The 21,151-nt window shown below is 38.8% G+C and overlaps 2 gene segments (V, D, J or C); both read right to left on the bottom strand.

Annotated features, from left to right (window-relative positions):
• Positions 1-8,506: 8,506 nt before the first annotated feature.
• On the bottom strand, positions 8,507-10,940 carry LOC136335179 (T cell receptor alpha variable 38-1-like). The segment is given in 3 exon segments: positions 8,507-8,769; positions 10,513-10,594; positions 10,837-10,940. Coding segments are annotated over 3 exon segments (231 nt in total).
• Positions 10,941-13,430: 2,490 nt separating this feature from the next.
• LOC136335491 (T cell receptor alpha variable 13-1-like) lies at positions 13,431-14,614 on the bottom strand. The segment is given in 2 exon segments: positions 13,431-13,822; positions 14,545-14,614. Coding segments are annotated over 2 exon segments (462 nt in total).
• Between the last annotated feature and the right edge of the window lie 6,537 nt (positions 14,615-21,151).

Genomic DNA, 21,151 nt, shown 5'->3' with positions numbered 1-21,151 from the left:
AATGCTTTAAATGTTTATGCAGATAAGTTTCTGTAAGTCTCAGTTTAATTTTTTAGAGAATTTATTTCTATCAAACATTTTAGAGTCATAGAAAAATGAAATGTTACAGAATTTTCAATATACCCTCTTCCACCACACATGCATAGTCTGCCCCATTATGAACTTCTCCAAATAAGTGGTATATTTCTTTTTTTAAATGTGTATTGTATTAATTTTAGAGAGAGAGGAAGGGAGAAAGAAAGACAAGAACATCGATCTGCCCCTGTATATGCCCTGTCTGGGAATCGAACTAGCAACCTCTGCCCTTTGAGACTATGCTCTGGACAACTGAGCTATTCAACCAGGGCAGAGAGTGGTATATTTCTTAAAATCGGTAAACCATCATTGACACATCATGATTACCATAACATACCATAAGATTTTCTTTTCAAGTTTTACATTCCGTAGGTTTACATAAATGTATAATGACATGTATCCATCATTATAGTGTCATATAAATTCCTGTGCTCTTCTTAGTCATCCCTCTTGCTCCCCTCAACCCCTGGCAACCACTAGTCTTTTTACTGTCTCCGTAGTGTTGCTTTTTCCAGAATGCATGTGTTTGAAACCATAGAGCATGTAGCCTTTTTGGATTGACTTCTTTTATTAAGTAATATAAATTTACCTTTTTCTAATTTTTTTCATAGCTTCATGACTCATTTCTTTTTGGTACTGAATAATATTCTATCATTTGGATAGACTATCATTTCTTTATCTATTCACTTATTGAAATACATCTTGATTGCTTTCAAGTTTTGCCAATTGTGAATAAAACTGTTATAAAAACTGGTGAGCAAAATTTTGTGTGGACAGAATTTTTCAATTCTTTTTGGTAAATACCCAGGAACACCAGTACTGAATCATTTAGTAAACAGATGTGTAGTTTTATAAGAAACTGCTGAGCTGCTTTATTGAAATGTCCATATATACAATTGCATTTTGTAACAATTGACCAACAAAGTTTTCTGCTCCCCTTTGTTGCATGTCAAAGCCCCAGATAGTGGAAGCATGCACAGGCGTAACAAGTGGTCCTTACAACTGCTTCACTCACATATACCCTGCTGTGACTGCGAACCTTAGCCTGTATGTGTTCCTGTCCAGTGTCTTGCTGCCCTATGTATCTTCTTTGCTCACACACTTATTCATCTGTTTATATTAAGCAAATACAGAGAAAAAATTAAGAATTTCAAGACAAGGGCCCTGGCCGGTTGGCTCAGCGGGAGAGCGTCGGCCTGGCATGCGGGGGACCCGGGTTTGATTCCCGGCCAGGGCACATAGGAGAAGCTCCCATTTGCTTCTCCACCCCCTCCCCTCCTTCCTCTCTGTCTCTCTCTTCCCCTCCTGCAGCCAAGGCTCCATTGGAGCAAAGATGGCCCGGGCGCTGGGGATGGCTCCTTGGCCTCTTCCCCAGGCTCTAGAGTGGCTCTGGTCATGGCAGAGCGACGCCCCGGAGGGGCAGATTATCACCCCCAGGTGGGCAGAGCGTTGCCCCTGGTGGGCGTGCCGGGTGGATCCGGGCGCATGCGGGAGTCTGTCTGACTGTGTCTCCCCGTTTCCAGCTTCAGAAAAATACAAAAAAAAAAAAAAGAATTTCAAGACAGTGATAGCAGAATATTAAACCAAGGACAGAGTTTCTTCTGCAACTGCTTTACTGGAGTCTGTGAGCTTGTCTTTATCTCAATTTTAGAGTCCCAGCCCTTCCATCAACACCCTTATATTATTATAAAGACAATGCATTTTGGACTTCAGTCTGTATTAGAAATGTCCACATGCAAGTTTAAACTTTGAGTTAGGTGGCCAGAAGTCTTTCTTTCTGGTTACAACAGATAAAAAATATTTTAGGGTAATGACTAAAGGTTTCTGCTCCCTTCCCCAAACTGTGAAGGATGTTACAAAATTATGAATAATAGATTCACTCACAGTGCAAGGAAGAACAATGGAGTTAATGGAACAGAATAAAAAATTTTATGAGCTCTTTCTGACAAAATGCTATTTAGGAATGCCCTAAATGAAACCCTTGTACATTGCTGGTAAGGATGTCAACTGGTGTAGCCTTAAAAGAAAACATTATAGAAGTTCCTCAGAAAATTAAGACTAGAGTTAGCATATGACCTATCAATCTTTCTTTTGGATAACTACCAGAAAAATTTGAAAATACCTATTCATAAAAAGGTATGTGCACTTATATTTATTTCAGAATTACTCAAATAGCCAAGACATAAAAACAATCCAACTTCCTTAGACAGATGATTGGGTTAAGAATTTGTAGTATAGCATAGAGAGTGGAATACTTCTCAATCATAAGAAAGGATGGAATAAATACTGCCTTATGTGACTACAAGAATAGATGGTGAGAGTGTTATTCAAAATGAAAAGAGTCAGACAGAAAAGGACAACAACCATATTACTTCACTCATATATGGGACATAAAACAAAAAGCAACAAATAAACTCATAGTCACTGACAATCCTATGGTGGTTACTAGAGGAGAATGGTGTTTGAGGGAGGAAGAAGAAGGTAAAAGTAGTCAAATATATGGTGGTGGAAGCAGACTAGACTTTGGAATGTGAGAACACAATGTGAATCACAGGTGATAATTATAAAATTTCACACCTGAAATTTATATAATGTATAATAAACACCAATGTCATTCCAATAAATTTAATCTAAAGAAAGAAATGACCTGAGTGGATATTTTTGATAATGATATATGTAAACAAATTGTGCAAATTTATCAATAGAAATCATTTCAACTAAGTTATGCAAAAGAGTGGCCTATACCAGGTAGCTCACTTTATAAGATCTTATGTCACCCCAGCTTCAAAAACTTATTAACAAATTCAGTTCAAGCCAGTCACTAAGACACTTCAACACTTACTTTATCCATGCATGAAATGAGAGTACTTATTTATAGTGTTAATCAGTAGGAAATAGATAATACATATAATTAGCTAGATAGAGTGCCAGCCAGTCAACACTTTCTTCTTATATTTTTTATTTCTAGGACAGAATAACCTTAATACAAACTTTAAAATAATTGCAGTTTCTCTTCTTTTTCCTTGAAAGTGGAAACTGCAGGGGTGCAGTTAACTGAAAAACTGAGTTATCTCTTTTAATTTGTTCACCACCCTATATTTTTCTAAACCTTTTCCAGAAGAATAATTTATATGTCATGGATGTCCTACCTGCAAGAGGATCTGTTTTAAGAGGGTATTAGATGTTGGAATATATCAGTTGCTTTAATGGTTGCATATTAGAGCTCTTTACTTGTACAGGGATGTCTGGAAAAAGAAGGGCAGAAAACCAAGTAGCTACAGTGCTGAAAGTCTAATTTTAGGACCAGAAAAAAGTACTAAAACATGAATTTGAAAACCCAGTGATGTGCAAAAGTAATGTGGAGGCAACATGCCTGCCCTGTGGAAGGGGCGGGGCTGCAGGCCCAGCTGCAGTTTGAGTGCAGGCTGCAGATCACCTGGGAGCACTGTGACTCCGCTGCACAGAGGTAGGTGGCTGAGTCTTGCAGTTGAGAGGTCGTGATGTTCAGGGTACTGTACCGGTCCTTAGTATTTATTGTGGAGCTTAACCTTCCATCTTGTTTTGTCTCTGAAGTCATGTAAAATAGAGTGATGAGGCTGCCCCCGGGATTCTGCCGGAACCACTGCACTTTGTACGCAGAAGTGTCAAAAGTGCACTTCAGAGTAGAGCTGGTTCCTTCCTGGAGTGTCAGGGCTGAAGGACTCTGATCCACCTTCATCCCTCTCACCCCTGCTTGGAAAGAGAAAAACAAACACAAATGATGAAACTGGGACAAATGATGCAGTTATTAGATCTGTAAAATGTTCTAAGAAACATCCAAGTGAAACTGTCAAGGAGATTTGTCAGCTCTCCTTTCCCTCCTTCAACTGGCAGCTGTGGAACACTCCCATTCCCCACCTGGTATGGCCTCAACTCACAGCAAACTTGGGCCCACAGAATCCCCAGCAGAGCTCCCCAGTGTCTCTCCATGATCTCTTTCCAACTTCCTAGGATGACTTTGACCTTGCTCTTGAAGGAGTAGAGTCCTGAACCCAGGCAAATTTTGTTTCTACACTCAATATGTTCCACCAGACTCACTGAGCACCAGCCACCTCTCAGCTCTGTTATTTATCTTAACAGCAAACTCCACCCACAGTGGCCTAGTCAGATGACACAGCCGTCTCTCCAAAGTTCTGGGTATGAACAGTATAGTAGGGTAAGGGGCAATACATACAATGCATAAATATATAAGGCTTTTCTTTTTTCTTTTTTTTATTTATTTTTTATTTTTTTACAGAGACAGAGAGTGAGTCAGAGAGAGGGATAGACAGGGACAGACAGGAACGGAGAAAGATGAGAAGCATCAATCATTAGTTTTTCATTGTGCGTTGCAACACCTTAGTTATTCATTGACTGCCTTCTCATATGTGCCTTGACTGTGGGCCTTCAGCAGACCAAGTAACCCCCTGCTGGAGCCAGCAACCCTGGGTTCAAGCTGGTGGGATTTTGCTCAAATCAGATAAGCCTGCGCTCAAGCTGGCGACCTCGGGGTGACGAACCTGGGTCCTCTGCATCCCAGTCCAATGCTCCATCCACTGTACCACTGCCTGGTCAGGCTCTTTTTTCTTAAAACACTTTTGTATGAGAAATGTGTAGGTTAGTGTGTGAGAAAGAGTGAATGATGATTCAAGAAGAATTGGTGCCTCAGTAGGTTAAGTGGGACCATAAAGAATCCTAAGAAAAAAGACTCTATTTCCCAAACTTCATAGTTTAACAGAGAGCTTGAGAATTCAGTTACATAAAAATTCTGATAAAGTTAAACTATATGAGAGCATGTATTAAGAAGTAAAAATTTTTTTTGAAGTCAGGAGCATTCTACAAACTAAGACATACTGTCACCATCTGCATAGAAAATGGCTCCAACACAGTTTGCTTGTGAAAAGTTAGATATGTGCATAATATCCATTCTGACTTGATTTCCACCAATCCCTTTCTCCTCTTTAACTCTTGGACACCCTGCTTACCCACATACAGATTCCTATTCAATCATTCTTTCTTGGTCAAATTAAATATTGTCCTATTTCCCTCTATGTTTATTTCTTTTATTTCTTTCTATTTTTCTCTTTTCTCTTTGTTCTTGTTCTATTTATTTTCACAAAGATATATGAAATGGTAAGATATCTGTGGTATTGCATTAATTTATAGGTTAGTTGGTTTGGAGATATTAGTCATAACAATTAATAACTGAATACAGGATATAGACATATTTACTGTTTGGCTTCCATACTCACAATGCCAACAACATTCTTGCTCCTGTACTCAGAGAATCATAATCATGATGGATTTGTAAAGTATGGACTCCAGCTTTCTACAGTTTACATAGAGGGCCACAGCTGAAAATCCAAGTTGAATGTTACACAAACACTTTTCCCCCTCTCCTCATCTTTGTTATCTAAAATTTGCCTGGCTACCAAGCTCATTGGTCTCTTCTCTTAATTGTTCAATCTTCTGGGAGCATTTAAAATCATTAATAAAAAGCCTACAGTGCCCCCTAGTGGGCTGTAGCCATCAATAAAGAGGACTTCAGATCAGCTTGCTCAGCAGTCACACACGCCAGCACTGCTAACAGCATGTTTCTTGACGAAGGAAATGCATATAGTCAGTAAACAAAGTAACTGCCTCGACCAGGGGTCAGGAAACTTTTTGGCTGAGAGAGCCATGAATACCACATATTTAAAAATGTAATTCCATGAAAGCCATACAACGACCCATGTATGTTACGCATTATCCAATAAAAATTTGGTGTCCCGGACGACAGCTGTGATTGGCTCCAGCCGCCCGCAACCATGAACATAAGCGGTAGGAAATGAATGGATTGTGATACATGAGAATGTTTTATATTTTTAACATTATTTTTTTTTATTAAAGATTTGTCAGCGAGCCAGATGCAGCCATCAAAAGAGCCACATCTGGCTCGTGAGCCATAGGTTCCCGACCCCTGGCCTAAACTGAAGATTACAAATGAACAAAATCTTACTTTTAAAATATCATTATATGAAAATTAGCATCTTAAAATAATTTGGTAAGTCTCATCTTATGCTATTTACTTGATTTCTTTACCGTATTTTGAAGTAAACCCATAAAAATTTATTGAAGTTTTAGTGTAAAGGTGGTGATTTATAAGATCTTAAGACTATATAGTGAATCCAAGATAGCTGTACAGTAGGTACATATTACACCTGTCTCTTCCCAGTGCTAAACCAAGTTACCACTAAATTGTAGATCAATTGACCTGAATAACCAACTGAAGACCAGCTGAACAGAAATCTTATAACCAAAGATTTACAAAAGAAGACACAAGGAGACTGGTAAGAGGGTGGAGATGCACAAAGGGCTGGCGGGTCCCACACCCATGTGCAGCTGTTGAGAATCTGGAGAGATATCTCAGCTGCAAAGGTCTCCTATGAAGAGCAAAATGTCTCAACCACTTGCTAGGATCCTCAGCCCAGAGAAACCCATATATCTGGCTATAAAAGTCAGTGAGAAACTGTCCACCAGGGAGAGACAGGAGTCTGCTAGAAACCCAAGTGTTCTCTTAAAGAAACAGTACACAAAATCTTGTTCTTGGCCACTCACTCGTGTCTTTGATGGAGGAAGGCAACTCAGAGAAAGCTAGATTCATACAGAGAAGAACTGGGTTTTATGACCCCAAAGAGAGGTCTGGAGGCTCAGCCCCAAAGGTCTCTGTTCTGAGTTCTTATCTCACACCACTCACAGATGCCATCTTCCCTGGTTTGAGCACCCATATCCTTACAGCACCATCATGGAGGAGTGCACTAACACAGTCCTTCTGACTCCCTGTGGCCCACTCTGCCAATTTTCGGGCTGCAGAAAAGTCTGTTGCAGTTTGGGCACATTGTGCTCTGCTTGGGGAACAATTAAGGAGATCTAGGCAAACCTAAGAGTGTAGGAAACTTAGCCAGTCACTGAATTTGGTGGCTTTGGAGCAGGGGATATTTTTCTATCCTCTATGTGCCACTTGGGCTGCCCTCCAACAGAACACCCATTAACCCTGTCCTCCTGAGTCCTGCTGGCCTTTCCCTGCTGAGCTCAAACCCTGCAGAAAGTCTGCTGGCTGCACCCATCTGGGACCTTTGATGCATTTATTTTCTTGAAGATCTCTTGTCAGAGGCTCAGATAGACACTGAGGTTTGTGGCTACAGAGCAAGGGCTATTTTTTCCTCCCTGCACAGCACCAGCACTGTCCCCCAACAGGAGACCCCACTAACCCTTGCCTCCCAACCCCCACCTCCTAACTCCCATTGGTCCCTTCATGCTGAGCTAAGACTCTATTAAAATGTTTGCTGTCTGCACCCAGCCTAGACCTACAGTGCACTTTCTTGGGTAATTGGTCAGGGACCCATTAGATGCTGACTGCTGTGAATCTGGAGTATGAGCCATTTTTCCCCCTCCATAAGTATGTGTCTAGTTTCATCCCTAACAAGGAGATCCACAAACCCCATTCTCCCAAGGTCTCATTTGTGAGACCTTGATTATTTAAATGTTCTCTATTCTCTTTATCACTACTTTTAAACATCCTAACGTTTATCATGTCTTACTTTCTCAGAAAAACCTTCTATGACTCTGTTGGAACACACAAAGTTTTCCTTTTATGTAATGATTATAAAATTAAGTTTAGGCAAAAATCTTTGGGCTTTATTAAGTGCTCATTATGTACCTAACACTGCCAAGAACCTCAAGGAACATTGAAGTATACATGAAAAAGTTTTGTCCTTATGAAGTCTGGAAAGATTAGTAAATTGAAACAACAGTAAATGCTTCAAGAAGGGGAGCCACCAAGAGCCAGATAGTTTGGTTCAGATTCAGCACTGCATGACATAGGAAAAGAAAGACTTCAAGGATTCTCTACTTAAAAAAAACCTTTGGAGGAGCTTGAGCTTTAAGGTGTCCATGATTTGAGCAGACTGAAATTTACATAAAAGGGAAATTGGGTGAGTGGAGCACCAGAAAAGAAATTCAAGGGCTTGAAGTGCTTATGAGTCAGTAAGGAGAACAGACTCACTGGAATAAAAGTATATTTTGGGAAGAAGTAGGAATGAAGTTTAAAATGATAGAGCCTAAGCAAATTCAGAAAAGGAAATAGTGATTAAAGAGTTTAGAATTGTTAAGTAAAGTGTTATGAAGTAAAAAGACATGCTCACACATCTGCAGAGATTGGAGTTTTGTAAATGTGATCTATCTCACCATCTTTTGAAAGGATGTGGTGACATCTTCTATTTTACCAATTAATCACTCAAGTACCCATTTATTCTTACTAGCAATAGGTTTCACCTTGAACTCTTCTGTTATTTCTCTATTCATTTTTCAAAGAATCTCTGTTTTAATTTTGTTTTCCCCCAAAATAGACTCTGAAGCAAGGATTCAGGTGAAGATAATTTATTTAGGAAGATATCTTAGGAAGCAAGACTTAGAAAGTACATAGGGCAAGATTAGGGCTTAATTCTTCCAGTATCTCCCAAGAAGGGTATAGGATCCCTTTTCAGGATTGTCAGCTGGAAATCAGGAAGCTGCACATTTATCAGCTAGTCCTTTCTTCACTGGTTGGTGCTTGCCAGCAAGGCTTGTAATTCCCCTGTTCTTTCAGGCTGTGCTTGCCCACAGGCTGAGTAACCTTCTGATGTGTTTGAAAAGGCCCTAGGGTAGAAGGTAAAAAATAACAAAATTATCAGCTTGAATGAGTCCCAGTGTTTTAGAGAATTGTCTACCACATCTATTGATAAAATCAGAGGTAGGCATTTGGATGTAATAACAAGGCACATGTGTTCTTTGCACTGTAGAGACACATGCTTGTCCTACTTTTTTCACTGTCACTGAGTCTTCAAGCTTGTGGCTGGCTGCAACTTATTTAAAACATGACATAAGCATTGAGCTCCACTTCTTTAACAGATACTAAGGGTATAATTTATAGTCATCTTCTCCCTCTTCCACCATCCTCTTCAGATTTCCTTGGATAGCACTTTAAAAGACCTAGATTGCTTGTCGGATGGGGTGACCACAGTTTTTGATCACTTTGCTCTTTTAAGGCCTTGTAACAACAAAAGCCACATGCTGTTTTTACTGGGTATAGAAATACCCAATGTGAAACACTGAAATTCCTTGCATATCCCTCCTTGCCCTCATTGTGTAACAACAACTTGGTGCTACATGACAATCAGGGTCAATTACACTTCAGCCTAATAACTGCTTTGACTGCTAGACCATTGGCACAAGGAGTTAAGAATGACCTACATGATAGTCATAGCTATAGTTTTTGTGAAACCCTTGCTGAATCCTCTGGTAGAAACATTCTTCCTCTGGGAACTAAACCTCTATCCATTAGAGCTTAAGGTTGTGGGAAAGAAAATGAAAAATTCTAAAATGGGTTATGAGAATAATGTGAGAAAAGTTTGTTCCACTTCCATTTTTTACTTTCTACACTTGTATGTTTTATATAGGATGCCAGAGCATCAAATATCAGCCATTGGTTTAATAAATATTACTGCTTCCTGGAGAATAGCATTCCAATCACTAATAGTGTTACCTCTGAGCAGCTTCTTAGCTGAGCTCTTAATAAGCCACTCCATCATTTCTTCTAGATCATCTGACCTAGGTACCATAGACACAGCTCATGTGTGGACCAGTGAATCCCCTCCCTAGTTATGCCTCCACTGTCATACCTGCTGTGTTTTAAGCTGGGTATTTTGTCCAGCTTATACTGTACTTTGTGAGGAGATTTAATTTTGGAAGTGGATGGGAAAGTTAAAGAAATTTTAAAATATTTTAAAAATAATCTTCAATTAACAAAATGGAAAAGTTTAAGATTTTTGGAGGTATAAGCTCCCAGGCAAATTATAAAGATTTTATGAATAAAAGAAAGGCTTACGAAGTCTGATCTTCCATATACACCATACTAAGTTGTGAGGGTTACAAGTGATAGTAGGTATGAAGACATTTAGTGTAATTGGAAGGCACTACACATGCCATTATTTTTACTGTTATTTTAACGATTACAGCTTGCAGACATGCATCTCTCTGTGTTTCTTGCATTCAGTTATAAGGAGCTTTCATCCCCAAGAGAAGATAGTGATTTTCTATGTTCTCCAATCATTTCCCTTCCCCCCACACAGGTGCTGGGTCTGACGTTTCTGTAAGCCTCTCCTCATCACTTATCTCACTGTGCCCCCTCTGAGAGCACAGAAATACATCGCAGCATCCTCCAACTGGGGGTCTGAGATCCTGAGGCTGAAGTGTTTGGTTGCTTTCTGGAAGTTCACTGAGAAGCGATTATCCGTTGCATTTTGCTGCTTATAAGCTTCTTGGCGGATTATGAAAATCATCTCCCCGCTGGGAGGCTGTTTGTACCAGAACAAATAATAATCACTCTCACTAACGTCATACTTGCAGGCCAGGGTCACAGTCTCTGCCTCCTGCACAGACATTTCCGGTTGAGGCTGAGTGACCTTCTGGGCCACATTGGATCCTGTGAGAAAGAGGACAGAAAGGACAGCACTGGGGTATGACACCAGAGAGATAGAGCAGGCAGCTCACAGCTCTTCCCATCCTTACCCTCCCTTTCTCTCGTTGATCCAAACCCCAGGCAGAACACATCAACATCCCAGCTCCCCATAGCTGGGATCTGTGATGCCATGCAGGTCTTGTGTTATTAATCTTCTTTTGTTTCAGAGCCCCATTAGATAACATAAAAACTTACAGCTCCCTTACCAAGAAAGGTAGAGACCAGGACCTCCCACAGCAAAGTAGCAAACTTCATGCTGACAGCTCTCCCTGCAGGGTGAGAAGACTCTTGCTCTGATCAGGGTTCTCTCTGTGTGGTGACAGGAAATGGTATCATAGGTGGGAGGGTGACTATGTCTCAGTGAGAAACTTCCTCGGTAAGGCTTGGTCTCTCTTTCAGAAAATAGGCTTTTATTCTAGGATGGAAATAGAAAGGAAAGAGAGCTGGCAAATTTATTTCTGAGAAGACAATCTTAGAGAGGAGACTGGACTTAGAATGGTGAAAAAAGGGAGGATATCATTTGTAGCAATGGCAAACTCTGTAATTTCTTTTTTCTTTTAAATAAAAATGAAAAAGTGGTTAACAAAAATATGAACAATTAATTATGGATAAGATTATACTTATTATATTTATGCATTCGATTTTATATTTTTATAATTTCTAATTATAAAGAATGAGAAAAGAGATATATGTTTGTGATTGAAGAGAGTGTCTACCTAACTGGAAGCTGTTCTTGTCATGTCTAATTGTGCCTATTTTCCATAGATACTTAAAAAAATAAGTTTGTGCTGTATCAAGAAACTCTGAACTATTGCAAGAGTACTCATCAGCACTAATTGCCTCAAACAACTCATATTAAGAGTTGCTCTCACCACTCATTCCATTTTGATAAAATATTGTGAACAAAAACATTAAAAAAAAGTACGATGATTCATTGGAATTTTGTATTTCCAGAGGGAGTGACATAGGTACTTCAGAGTTGGAGTCCACAAGCCATGAGTATGAATGAAGTTCTGTTACATTCCAGGTACTGTCTGAGCAGCACAGTTCTCTGTAACTCAGCTTCTCCACTCAGAGAGGGGTGCAGGGAGTCATGGGAGTTGAGACCAGCCCTGTATGAGGCTGCTAGAATCTCTTATGTTCCAAAACCCAATTTGATAGCAATGGAAGAAGGAGCAATAGAATGTCTTTGAAGACAAATTCCATTCTTGTCCAATGATTTAAATTTCTATATCTTAGTTTTGGAGCCCTGAAACATAGCTCCAATATAAAGATTTGTGTATGCAGTTTTTTGTGCAGGTGGTTCTAGGAAACATTGGTAAGAAGAGAATCAGGAAAGGAAGGTAGCCAATACAGGGTGTTGTCATCAAGCCAGCTATTACTATGGGCAATTAGAGCTGAGTAGCTCTGGGATTCAGTATAGCATACCCTTTGGCGTTATCCCAAGTAAGACATAAAGGAGGTGAAATAATTCATACACTCACTGCCCACCACTGATTAAGGGTTGCTTTAGGAACTCAGCACCACCTTGGAGAATAGCTCACCAACCTCTTAGAGTCTTGTCTCTAAGCTGGTCCTTTATCCGAACTTTTGTTATACCAACGTTCTGTTAGGCTAGTGGTTTGTAGATAATACTCTGTGCAGTAGGATCAGTATATCCAATGGTCATATTTCCATCGTCACACTTTCATGCTATAAAGCAGGGCTGTTGATGCAGAGGAATAGGAAATCCTTTGATGATCAGTCAGACACTCTGAGCCTTCAGTCTATGCTGTTATGTGTGGCACTGGGGAAGGAAAATCAAACTCATACCCAGAAATATGTATTAACTCCAATAAAAAAAATTTTTGTCGCCTCCAGGGTAGAAGTGGTCCAATGTAGTCAATTTGCGAACAAGTGGCTCATGATCATCTTGAGATGTGATTCCATTCTGAAGGCTCAGTGTGGTATCTACTGCTGACAGCTTGGCTATTTGGCAGGAAAAGCAACTAACTGCAACTTGGTGAGAGAAAACCATTCTTCTGGGATCACGGAGAATCTCTATTCTGTAACCTTGGCTAATCTATTCACAGGTTTTCTGTCCAAGCACTGAAGTAAACAGAGGCTGGTGACATCTCCTACATGGATTATCTTACTCACATGGTTGTTCAGTGTTTCTTCTAAAGTTCTTCTCCAATGAATATGGATGTAAGATATAATGATTCCAACAGTTTGTGCCTGCACATACTGTTTCCTCAGTTCATGGTCACTCCTTAATGTGTCTCATTCTCTTCCTACCCTTCTTGCTCAGGGTTCTGACTCTAGAAAATAACAGGATGCTTGGCACTTTCCAAAGACCCACTGTTGATCACCTCTGGTCACACCCCTTTGACTCTTCTCTAGCCAGCTGGTTGACCGTACCCCTCTTAAGGAAGAAGCAGATTTCCATCACACTGTGTGCTCTTTTCATGGTGTCCTTTATAAATGTTATACCAGTTTCCCTCAGGTTTTAGTACTTGATCTTCTAAGCCAGTCTTTTCAGAAGGTCAAAATATTTTTTCTTTCATTACTAAAGTTGATAATCAGGGCTTTTGAGATCATATTTTTTCAGTATATTTGTAAAAGTCTACAAAGGAGCTCAAAAAAAAAGAGTAGGAATTTTCTGTTTTCTTTTTGTTCTTTTTAGTGCTCTCTGCAAGAACTTCACACTGAAAAACAAAATACATCAGGTGGCATTTGGCAATATTATCCCTTTGCACATGGTCTTCAAAAAAAAAAAATTGACATTATGCTGTAAAAAGCCCCTCGTGTTTCCCTTTGCTCAGAGCAAGGGGAAAGTCAGTGTCCTGGAACCCTCACGGGGGGAGGGACAAGGCTCTGCAGGGTTTAGGTGCAGGGCGCAGGTGCCTGAGCCGCACTGTGCGCTCGCTGCACACAGGAACGTGGTTGAGTCGTGGAGCCGGGAATCCCTCACGTGCAGGGAAAAGTGCTGGCCCTCTGTATTAAGCCTCACTGTGAATTTTCTGCTGGTCTTGTCTTTCACATTTGATCGCATTTGTATGAGGGATCTGAGGCCTTCCCCAGGATCCTGCCTAAACCACTGGAAGAAATCGGCATTGCTGTCTGTATAACTACAGTTCAGCATGAAGCTCTCTCCTTCCTGGACTTTGAGGAAAGATGGGCTCTGTTCCACCCGCGGATGTCGGTTTGACCCTGTTCAGAAGTGAAATTTTTTTCATACATAAATTCCTTATTTTTTTTTCTTTTAAATAATTTTTCTTAGTTTATCCCTGGATTCTTCCTAGATTTCAGTATCAGAGGAGCCCCATTTCCCTGGCTTGACCCCTTCTCTCCCCCCACACTCCTCTCACTCACAGGTTAGCTGCACACACAGGAGCATCAGTGAAGCTCGCAGGGGAATCTCCATTGTTGCTTCTTCCTGGAGTCTCTGAGGAATCAGTTAGGAGGCTTGGAACTGACCATGTTCAGTGGGCCTAGATCACGGTTCCAGATTCTTCTGCATCTTTTGGTGTGGAAACCTCTGATGATCTTCCTTGTGTTTTTACAACCAATCAAAATCTCACTTGTCACATTAAACCTGTCATTGAAAATATTCCTTCTTGCTGCTCCTATTCAGAGTCCTAGCCACCAGCCAGTCACTTCTGTCAGTGGAAGCACTGCCCCCATGTGGTCTGAACTCTTTCATTAAAAGTTTTTATCATTTCCTCGCTTAGTACAAAGTAACTCATTATGCTCAATGAAAGAAAATTAGAATGTACAGAGAGGGAGAAAAAGAAAACAAAACATGGTCTCAAAATGTTCTTCAGGGATGAAGAATCCCATGAATATCTTTAGTTCTTGGTACTCCCTTCCCCAGGTCCCCCGCCTTTAGTGGAAATCTATGTAGGTTCTTTGTCTGGATGACCTTGCACTACATTCTGAGGGCCGTAAACAGAAGGCTGAGAGAAGAACTGGTGTTTCTCTCAATCGGTTAGGGTCTTCCATGCGTTGTTATGTTTCTCAATCTGAGCAGTTTTAAATTAGTCAAAAGAGATCTTTCCACAATTCTCTCTGAAAATGTAAAGAAGGGAACTATAATATTATTTTTTAAAATATATTCTCAGCTTTGAGTGAGCAACCTAGTATCTCAACAACTCTGAAAATGTTGATGTTTATGCAAAATTTAAGTGTTTTTTATATTTAGATCTGGGCACCTGTGCAAACTCTGGTAATTTCTCATATTTTGCATCTTAGTTATCTGAAACCCTGTATATTTTTAGCAAGAATTGGGGACTTAGAAAGACTAGAGATTAAAGAAGATAGTTCTCTTCTATTCTTTGCATCCATTCCTACTCTGACGACTCTAGGTATCTACTTAATCACATTTTCTTGGCTACATTCCCTGGATAAATTCTGGCCTTATAAAAGCTATCCCCATCCTTCCTTCTCTTCATTTCTTTCTGTGTGCCTGAAATAAGTGGCTGAGAATGTATGATGTGTAGAGAGCTGTGATCTTCTGTGATGTTAATTGTAGATGTTAGTTTTCCTTTCTTCTTCACATGTGAAATTATGTAAAGTAGGTGGACTGCTTCTTCTAGCTTTTTTCCTGAAGTACAGTATAATTGTACCTCAGATTGGAGTTAGCACCCTCTCAGAGATGAGGGTCTTAGATGAACTGTGCTCTACCCTCTTCTGTCCTCTCCTCACTGCTTAAGAAACAAACAACAGACACTTGGGGTAGTGGCTAGAGAACCTGACTATTTGTAAATTGGTTCACTTTCCTGGGAATAAAATTGCTCTTTTTCCCAATCAGAACACTGTCAAATCTTGTCAAGTTTGGCACTGCAGAAATGCTAATAAACCTTATAGGTGTTTTAAGATTTTCTCTCTGGTGATAAGGATATTAAAAAGGAATGTTTTCAAAGAAAAAAAAAATTAGTCAGGAAAGAAAGAAAAGTTGGTCCAGTTATCTGGGAGAAGTTAACATTTACATCAGCACTTTCCTTGGAATTGTCTTTTTTCCTGTCTCAGATGTGATCATTTTAACATTCTAGATCACTACTAACCAGAATATACCTAGTGAAAGGTGATTAACAATTTTCAGGAACAATGATAGACAGGGATTGTAGCAGGTAAACAATAAATATTGAATGTCTGGTACATAAGTTTATTCACCTTAATCCTGTAGATGTTTAATAAGATGTACAAAACAGAATATGCTAGTTAACTAACTCTAGGGGGCAGTGCATGATAGACATCAATGCTTATTGCACAAAGAAGCAAATTATATGAGCAAAGTATTTGTTTGCAGTTAAGAGTAAGTAGCTTAATAACTGGCATAGAGCTAAGAAGAAAAATCATACAATTATCTCCACTGATGCAGAAAAAACATATATCAAAATACAACACATTCATGTTAAAAACACTAAGGATGTGAATTAATATTATAAATTAATATTTAATTTCTTTTTTTTTCTTTTTTTTTTTTAATATTTAATTTCTTAACATAAAAATGCATAAACCACAACCCCAAATCACCATCTACTTATGGGGAAATGCTAGGTAGGAGATTTCTGATAAAAGTTAGGAGAAAGATCATGATATCCAGTACTTTTGCCACTGTTTAACATTGTATCATGCTACTAGGTAATGCAGTCATCCCAGAGAAATTAGTGAGAAGCACAAGAATTGGAAATAAAGAGGTAAAATACCATCTGCATGTTTGCAGATGAAATTATAATATATCAGAAAAACTTACAGAGGAAAAAATTACTACTAAAATACAGGTTATAATATAAACAACAATTTTTAAAAACTTATCATTCACATGTCCCCCCCCAAAAAACAGTTAAAAGAAAATGTGGAATAAAAACAGCACATTTTCTATATCATAAATATAATAGAAGAGTGAGAGAGAGAAGAGAGAAAAGAAAACATATTCTTAAGTACAAATTAAAACTAGACAAATAGGTAAATTAAATGAAATAGCAAAGCAATAAATAGGCTCAATTTTTCATGGAAATTTAGTATATGATAAAGATGCAATCTCAACTCATTGTGGGAAGGAATGACTTCTCAGTAAGTATGTGGTAATAACTTGTATCTTTCTAGATGTGAGGTAACAAATGTGATTTTGATAGTGTCCCATTTTAGATAAGTAGTCTTCATGCTAAGATCCCTGTGCTTTTAAGTTCTTTACAATTTTTTCTGTACCCTTGAAAACTTTCCATGGGTTATATTAGCAAAAATAATTCTAAAGAAACCCAGTTTATATTTTTATATACCTATATATAATTTGATCTGCTTGAGGTCCAGGTATTATGCTGCTTTTTTTCCATTTTCCTCTTCACACTTACCATTCTGTTTAAAAAGTATATCTCAACATTCTCAATCTTACTATAGGATATTGCTCCAAAGTCCTAAAAATTTTTAAGGTACCAAACAAGGAGACCAACAATCTGATATTTTTTGCCATATTTCTTGCCTCTATCCATGTATGTATCTATCTATTTATCTTATATCATCTATCTATCTGTTTACAGCTTCCATCTTTTATTTTAAAGTTAGAATTCAAAAATGAGTAGTTTGTCACTGGAATCCATGATGTGACATCATTATTTAAATTTTAAAATGAATTCAAACTTTTTCTGACAGAAAATAAATCTTCGATGGTTAGTTTGTTAACAGTGGAGGGTATGGGAGAAAGAGAAAAGTTAAAGAATACTCCAAAAATTATGGCTGTTGTAACTAGGTGAATTAGATTGTTGTTTGTTTGTTTTGAGACAGAGAACATTGAGGGAAGAGCCTATGGGGGGAAATAAGACATAATGTTTTGGATATGTTAAATATTATATGCTAATTACACATTCAGTGTACATGTCATATAGATTATAGTATATATGAGACTGGCTTTCAGTGGAGAGGGCTGGGATGAAGATGTAAACTTGTGAGTCATCAATGTATAATGGTAATTAAAGCCATATTCTTAGATGAGATTGTTTGGGAAATAAACCTTTATCTCCTCCCTCTTAGTATCTTCAGTTGGACCTAAGAATTAAGTTGATATAAAACAGATGAACAAGAGAGAGCATATAGATTTTATTTAATACTTTTTATATGCACATGCACACCCTCATAGGCAAATGAAGACCCAAAGAAGGGGCTCAACCTAAGTGCTTATATGCTAGTTTGAACAAAGAGTGGCAGTTACAGAGAGATTAAAGAAAGATAAGAGTTACTTTAACAAGGTCACTTTGCACAGACCTCTTTCAGCCTCAGCTCTTCTCTGTGGTGATTGGAATGTTTCTTTTCTTGTTTAGAGAGGGCATCTTTCAATAGGAGTTTCATCTCCTGCTTTCAGGAAGAAAAAGAGGTGAGGGTCAGAATGTCCTTCTTACACCTGCTGTTTATCAAGTGTCTCCAGCTAAAAATATTCAATATACCAAAGCAACATATTTTAGAGTGGCATATCTTAAACTCTTTCAAGATTATTTGAAGATAATGACACTGATGCTGAAATAACACAACACGGAAAGGTTAACAATAGGAGGGAGATCTAGAAAAGGAAACTAAGCTGGTGAGGTTGGTGAGGTAGAAGACAAACCAAGAGACTGCAGGGTCCCAGAATTTAGGCAAAGATGGGTTTTAAGGAGAGAGTAGCCAGAATATCATATTTTTCTGGGAAATTCAGTAAGATAAAGACATGATAATGGATTGCTGAATTCATTGATATAAAGCTGATTGGTGACCTAAGCAAGAGTGATTTCAGCGGCATGGTAAGGATGAGAACATGACTGGGATGTGGTAAGAAAAGGGAGGAGAGATGATGAGTTTAGAAAACCTTTTATAGGAGTTCTTTTAGAAACAAGAGAGAGACAAGGAACAAATAGATTATAAACACTTTATATCCATTGAACCACTAATTTCAGTCCTGGGATGCTGTGTTAATAAAATAATGATAAATACAAATCAAATTTGTATTTAAGGTGGTTACCATAAAGTGATTTTAATTTATTAAAAATTGGAAATAATCAAAATAGCCAAAAAATGAAAATTATAAAATTAAATGGTATACTTAAGATGTAGAATAGTAAGGAATCAATCAAACTATAGATGCAAATTTTTAATGACAAAAATCAGTTTGATAATTAAAAAAAGAAACTTCCTACAATATGTTATCACAAAGTGAAAAAACGTGAAAAAGATAAAAATAAGTAAAAAAATGAATGCTTCTTTATGTGACAGTTATATGTTTTTAGTATTCTTCCAGGGTTTTTTTTGTGTGGTTTTTTTTTGTATTTTTCTGAAGCTGGAAACAGGGAGAGACAGTCAGACAGACTCCAGCATGCGCCCAACCAGGATCCACCCAGCACACCCACCAGGAGGCGACGCTCTACCCACCAGGGGGCGATGCTCTGCCCCTCCGGGGTATCGCTCTGTCGCGACCAGAGCCACTCTAGCGCCTGGGGCAGAGGCCAAGGAGCCATCCCCAGCGCCCAGGCCATCTTTGCTCCAATAGAGCCTCGGCTGCGGGAGGGGAAGAGAGAGACAGAGAGGAAGGAGAGGGGGAGGGGTGGAGAAGCAGACGGGCGCTTCTGTGTGCCCTGGCCGGGAATAGAACCCAGGACTTCTGCACGCCAGGCCGACGCTCTACCACTGAGCCAACAGGCCAGGGCTCCAGTTTTTTTCCAATCAGAAATTCATAAAACATTCATAGGACTACATGGTTCACTTTGACTATAAAAAGTTAAACCAATCACTATCTGTATTTATATAATTCTATCCATTTCCACTAAAAACTCCTTCTATGCACTATATATTCAGTTCAGAAGATAGTACAGTACAAAACATTTCTCCTGCCTTTGGCTGTATTATGATCTGTCGGTCATAAATAACAATTTCAAATCCTTCTGACTTGTTCTCTAAAGAGAATATTTTGACTTTTGCAGCTCTAGCACAGCTGAATCAATGTTCTCAAAAATCTGTCTTCTTTGTACCTCATCAATGTCTTTCTCTGTCTGAGACTAAGATGTGAATGGTGCTCCCTAAAGTTGTACAGAGAAATAGTTATATAATTCTCAATGATATGGTGACTTTACTGAGCTGGAAAAAAAAAAAGTGAAAACCACAGATGTCTACTTAAATGGATGTTTATAAATAAGTATGAATGCATTTATTGCTTGCCTCTTTGTGCTTACCGTCTTTTCTTCAAGGGTTTCTGATTTTGAGAGGCTGTTAACTCATTCTAATAACTCTCACATTTCAAATTTAATGATAAATTAAAGCAAATCTTGAATGTGTCCTTTTGGACAAGTCTTCTCTGTCTATAACCCATTTCTATTTATTTTCTCTTTCTCCTAAATTATTCTTGGTTTCTTTCATCATTCAAGATCCTAAATGAGTCTATAGAATCACCCAACATTCTACACCAAGAAAATCTTTCCTTGACAAGAACAATGGCGAGTGGAATTACCCTAATTCTGTGGTTACTTTTTTATATGGAGCATGTTTGTTGATAATGGAGAGAAGTTTAACAAGGTTTTAATATCTCTTACTTCATCAGTTTCTAAATGTAAAGAGTGCTTCTCTTTCTAAATGATGGGGAACTAAATCTCTAAAAGGTAGAATAACCTTTTTTTTTTTTTTTTTGTATTTTTCTGAAACTGGAAACGGGGAGAGACAGTCAGACAGACTCCCGCATGCTCCCGACCGGGATCCACCCGGCACGCCCACCAGGGGGCTACCTCTGCCCCTCCAGGGCATCGCTCTAGTGCCAGGGGCAGAGGCCAAGGAGCCATCCCCAACGCCCTGGCCATCTTTGCTCCAATGGAGCCTTGCTGCGGGAGGGGAAGAGAGAGACAGAGAGGAAGGAGAGGGGGAGGGGCAGAGAAGCAGATGGGCGCCTCTCCTGTGTGCCCTGGCTGGGAATCAAACCTGGGACTTCTGCACGCCAGGCTGATGCTCCACCACTGAGCCAACCGGCCAGGGCCTAGAATAACCATTTTAGATTTACTATAGTGTTGATGCCTATTTTGTATGTGCTTATCAAAATCTATACCAATTAATAAGAAAATGAAGCTTCAGGATCCCTAATAATGTAGCATATTGCTGCCTGAAGGACAATTCTGCTTTGTCTACACCAAAACATGCTTTTCTAAAAATAAACCATATTAGGCACCATATATGTCCATGATGATTTTTTAAAAAAAAATTTTTTTTAAAGAGTTTAAATTAGATTTTGGCCCTAATGTCTGAGGACAGTCTGCCTGGCTTATCTTCATGACAATTCAGTATCCTGAAGAGTAGAGAAGTAGGTGGAAAAACAGTAAAACCATGCCAGTTACAAGTCTTGAGAAATGTAAAATCTCATATAAATTCAAGAGTTATCTTCAATACAAATGATTAATACTCTGCTTTGCTTGATTAGTCCTCTCTTTTTTATTGGGAAACAGGTTGTCCTTTCCTTTCCATTTAGTTGTTAAAGCAGTTTTGCTCAAAATACACAATTTTTGTATTAATTGTGAACCTTAATTATCATTTTAG

Source organism: Saccopteryx bilineata, chromosome 4, assembly GCF_036850765.1.
Source record: "Saccopteryx bilineata isolate mSacBil1 chromosome 4, mSacBil1_pri_phased_curated, whole genome shotgun sequence".
NCBI lineage: Eukaryota > Metazoa > Chordata > Mammalia > Chiroptera > Emballonuridae > Saccopteryx > Saccopteryx bilineata.
Note: the sequence above shows the minus strand (reverse complement) of the source record. Positions and strands in the feature narration are given on the sequence as shown.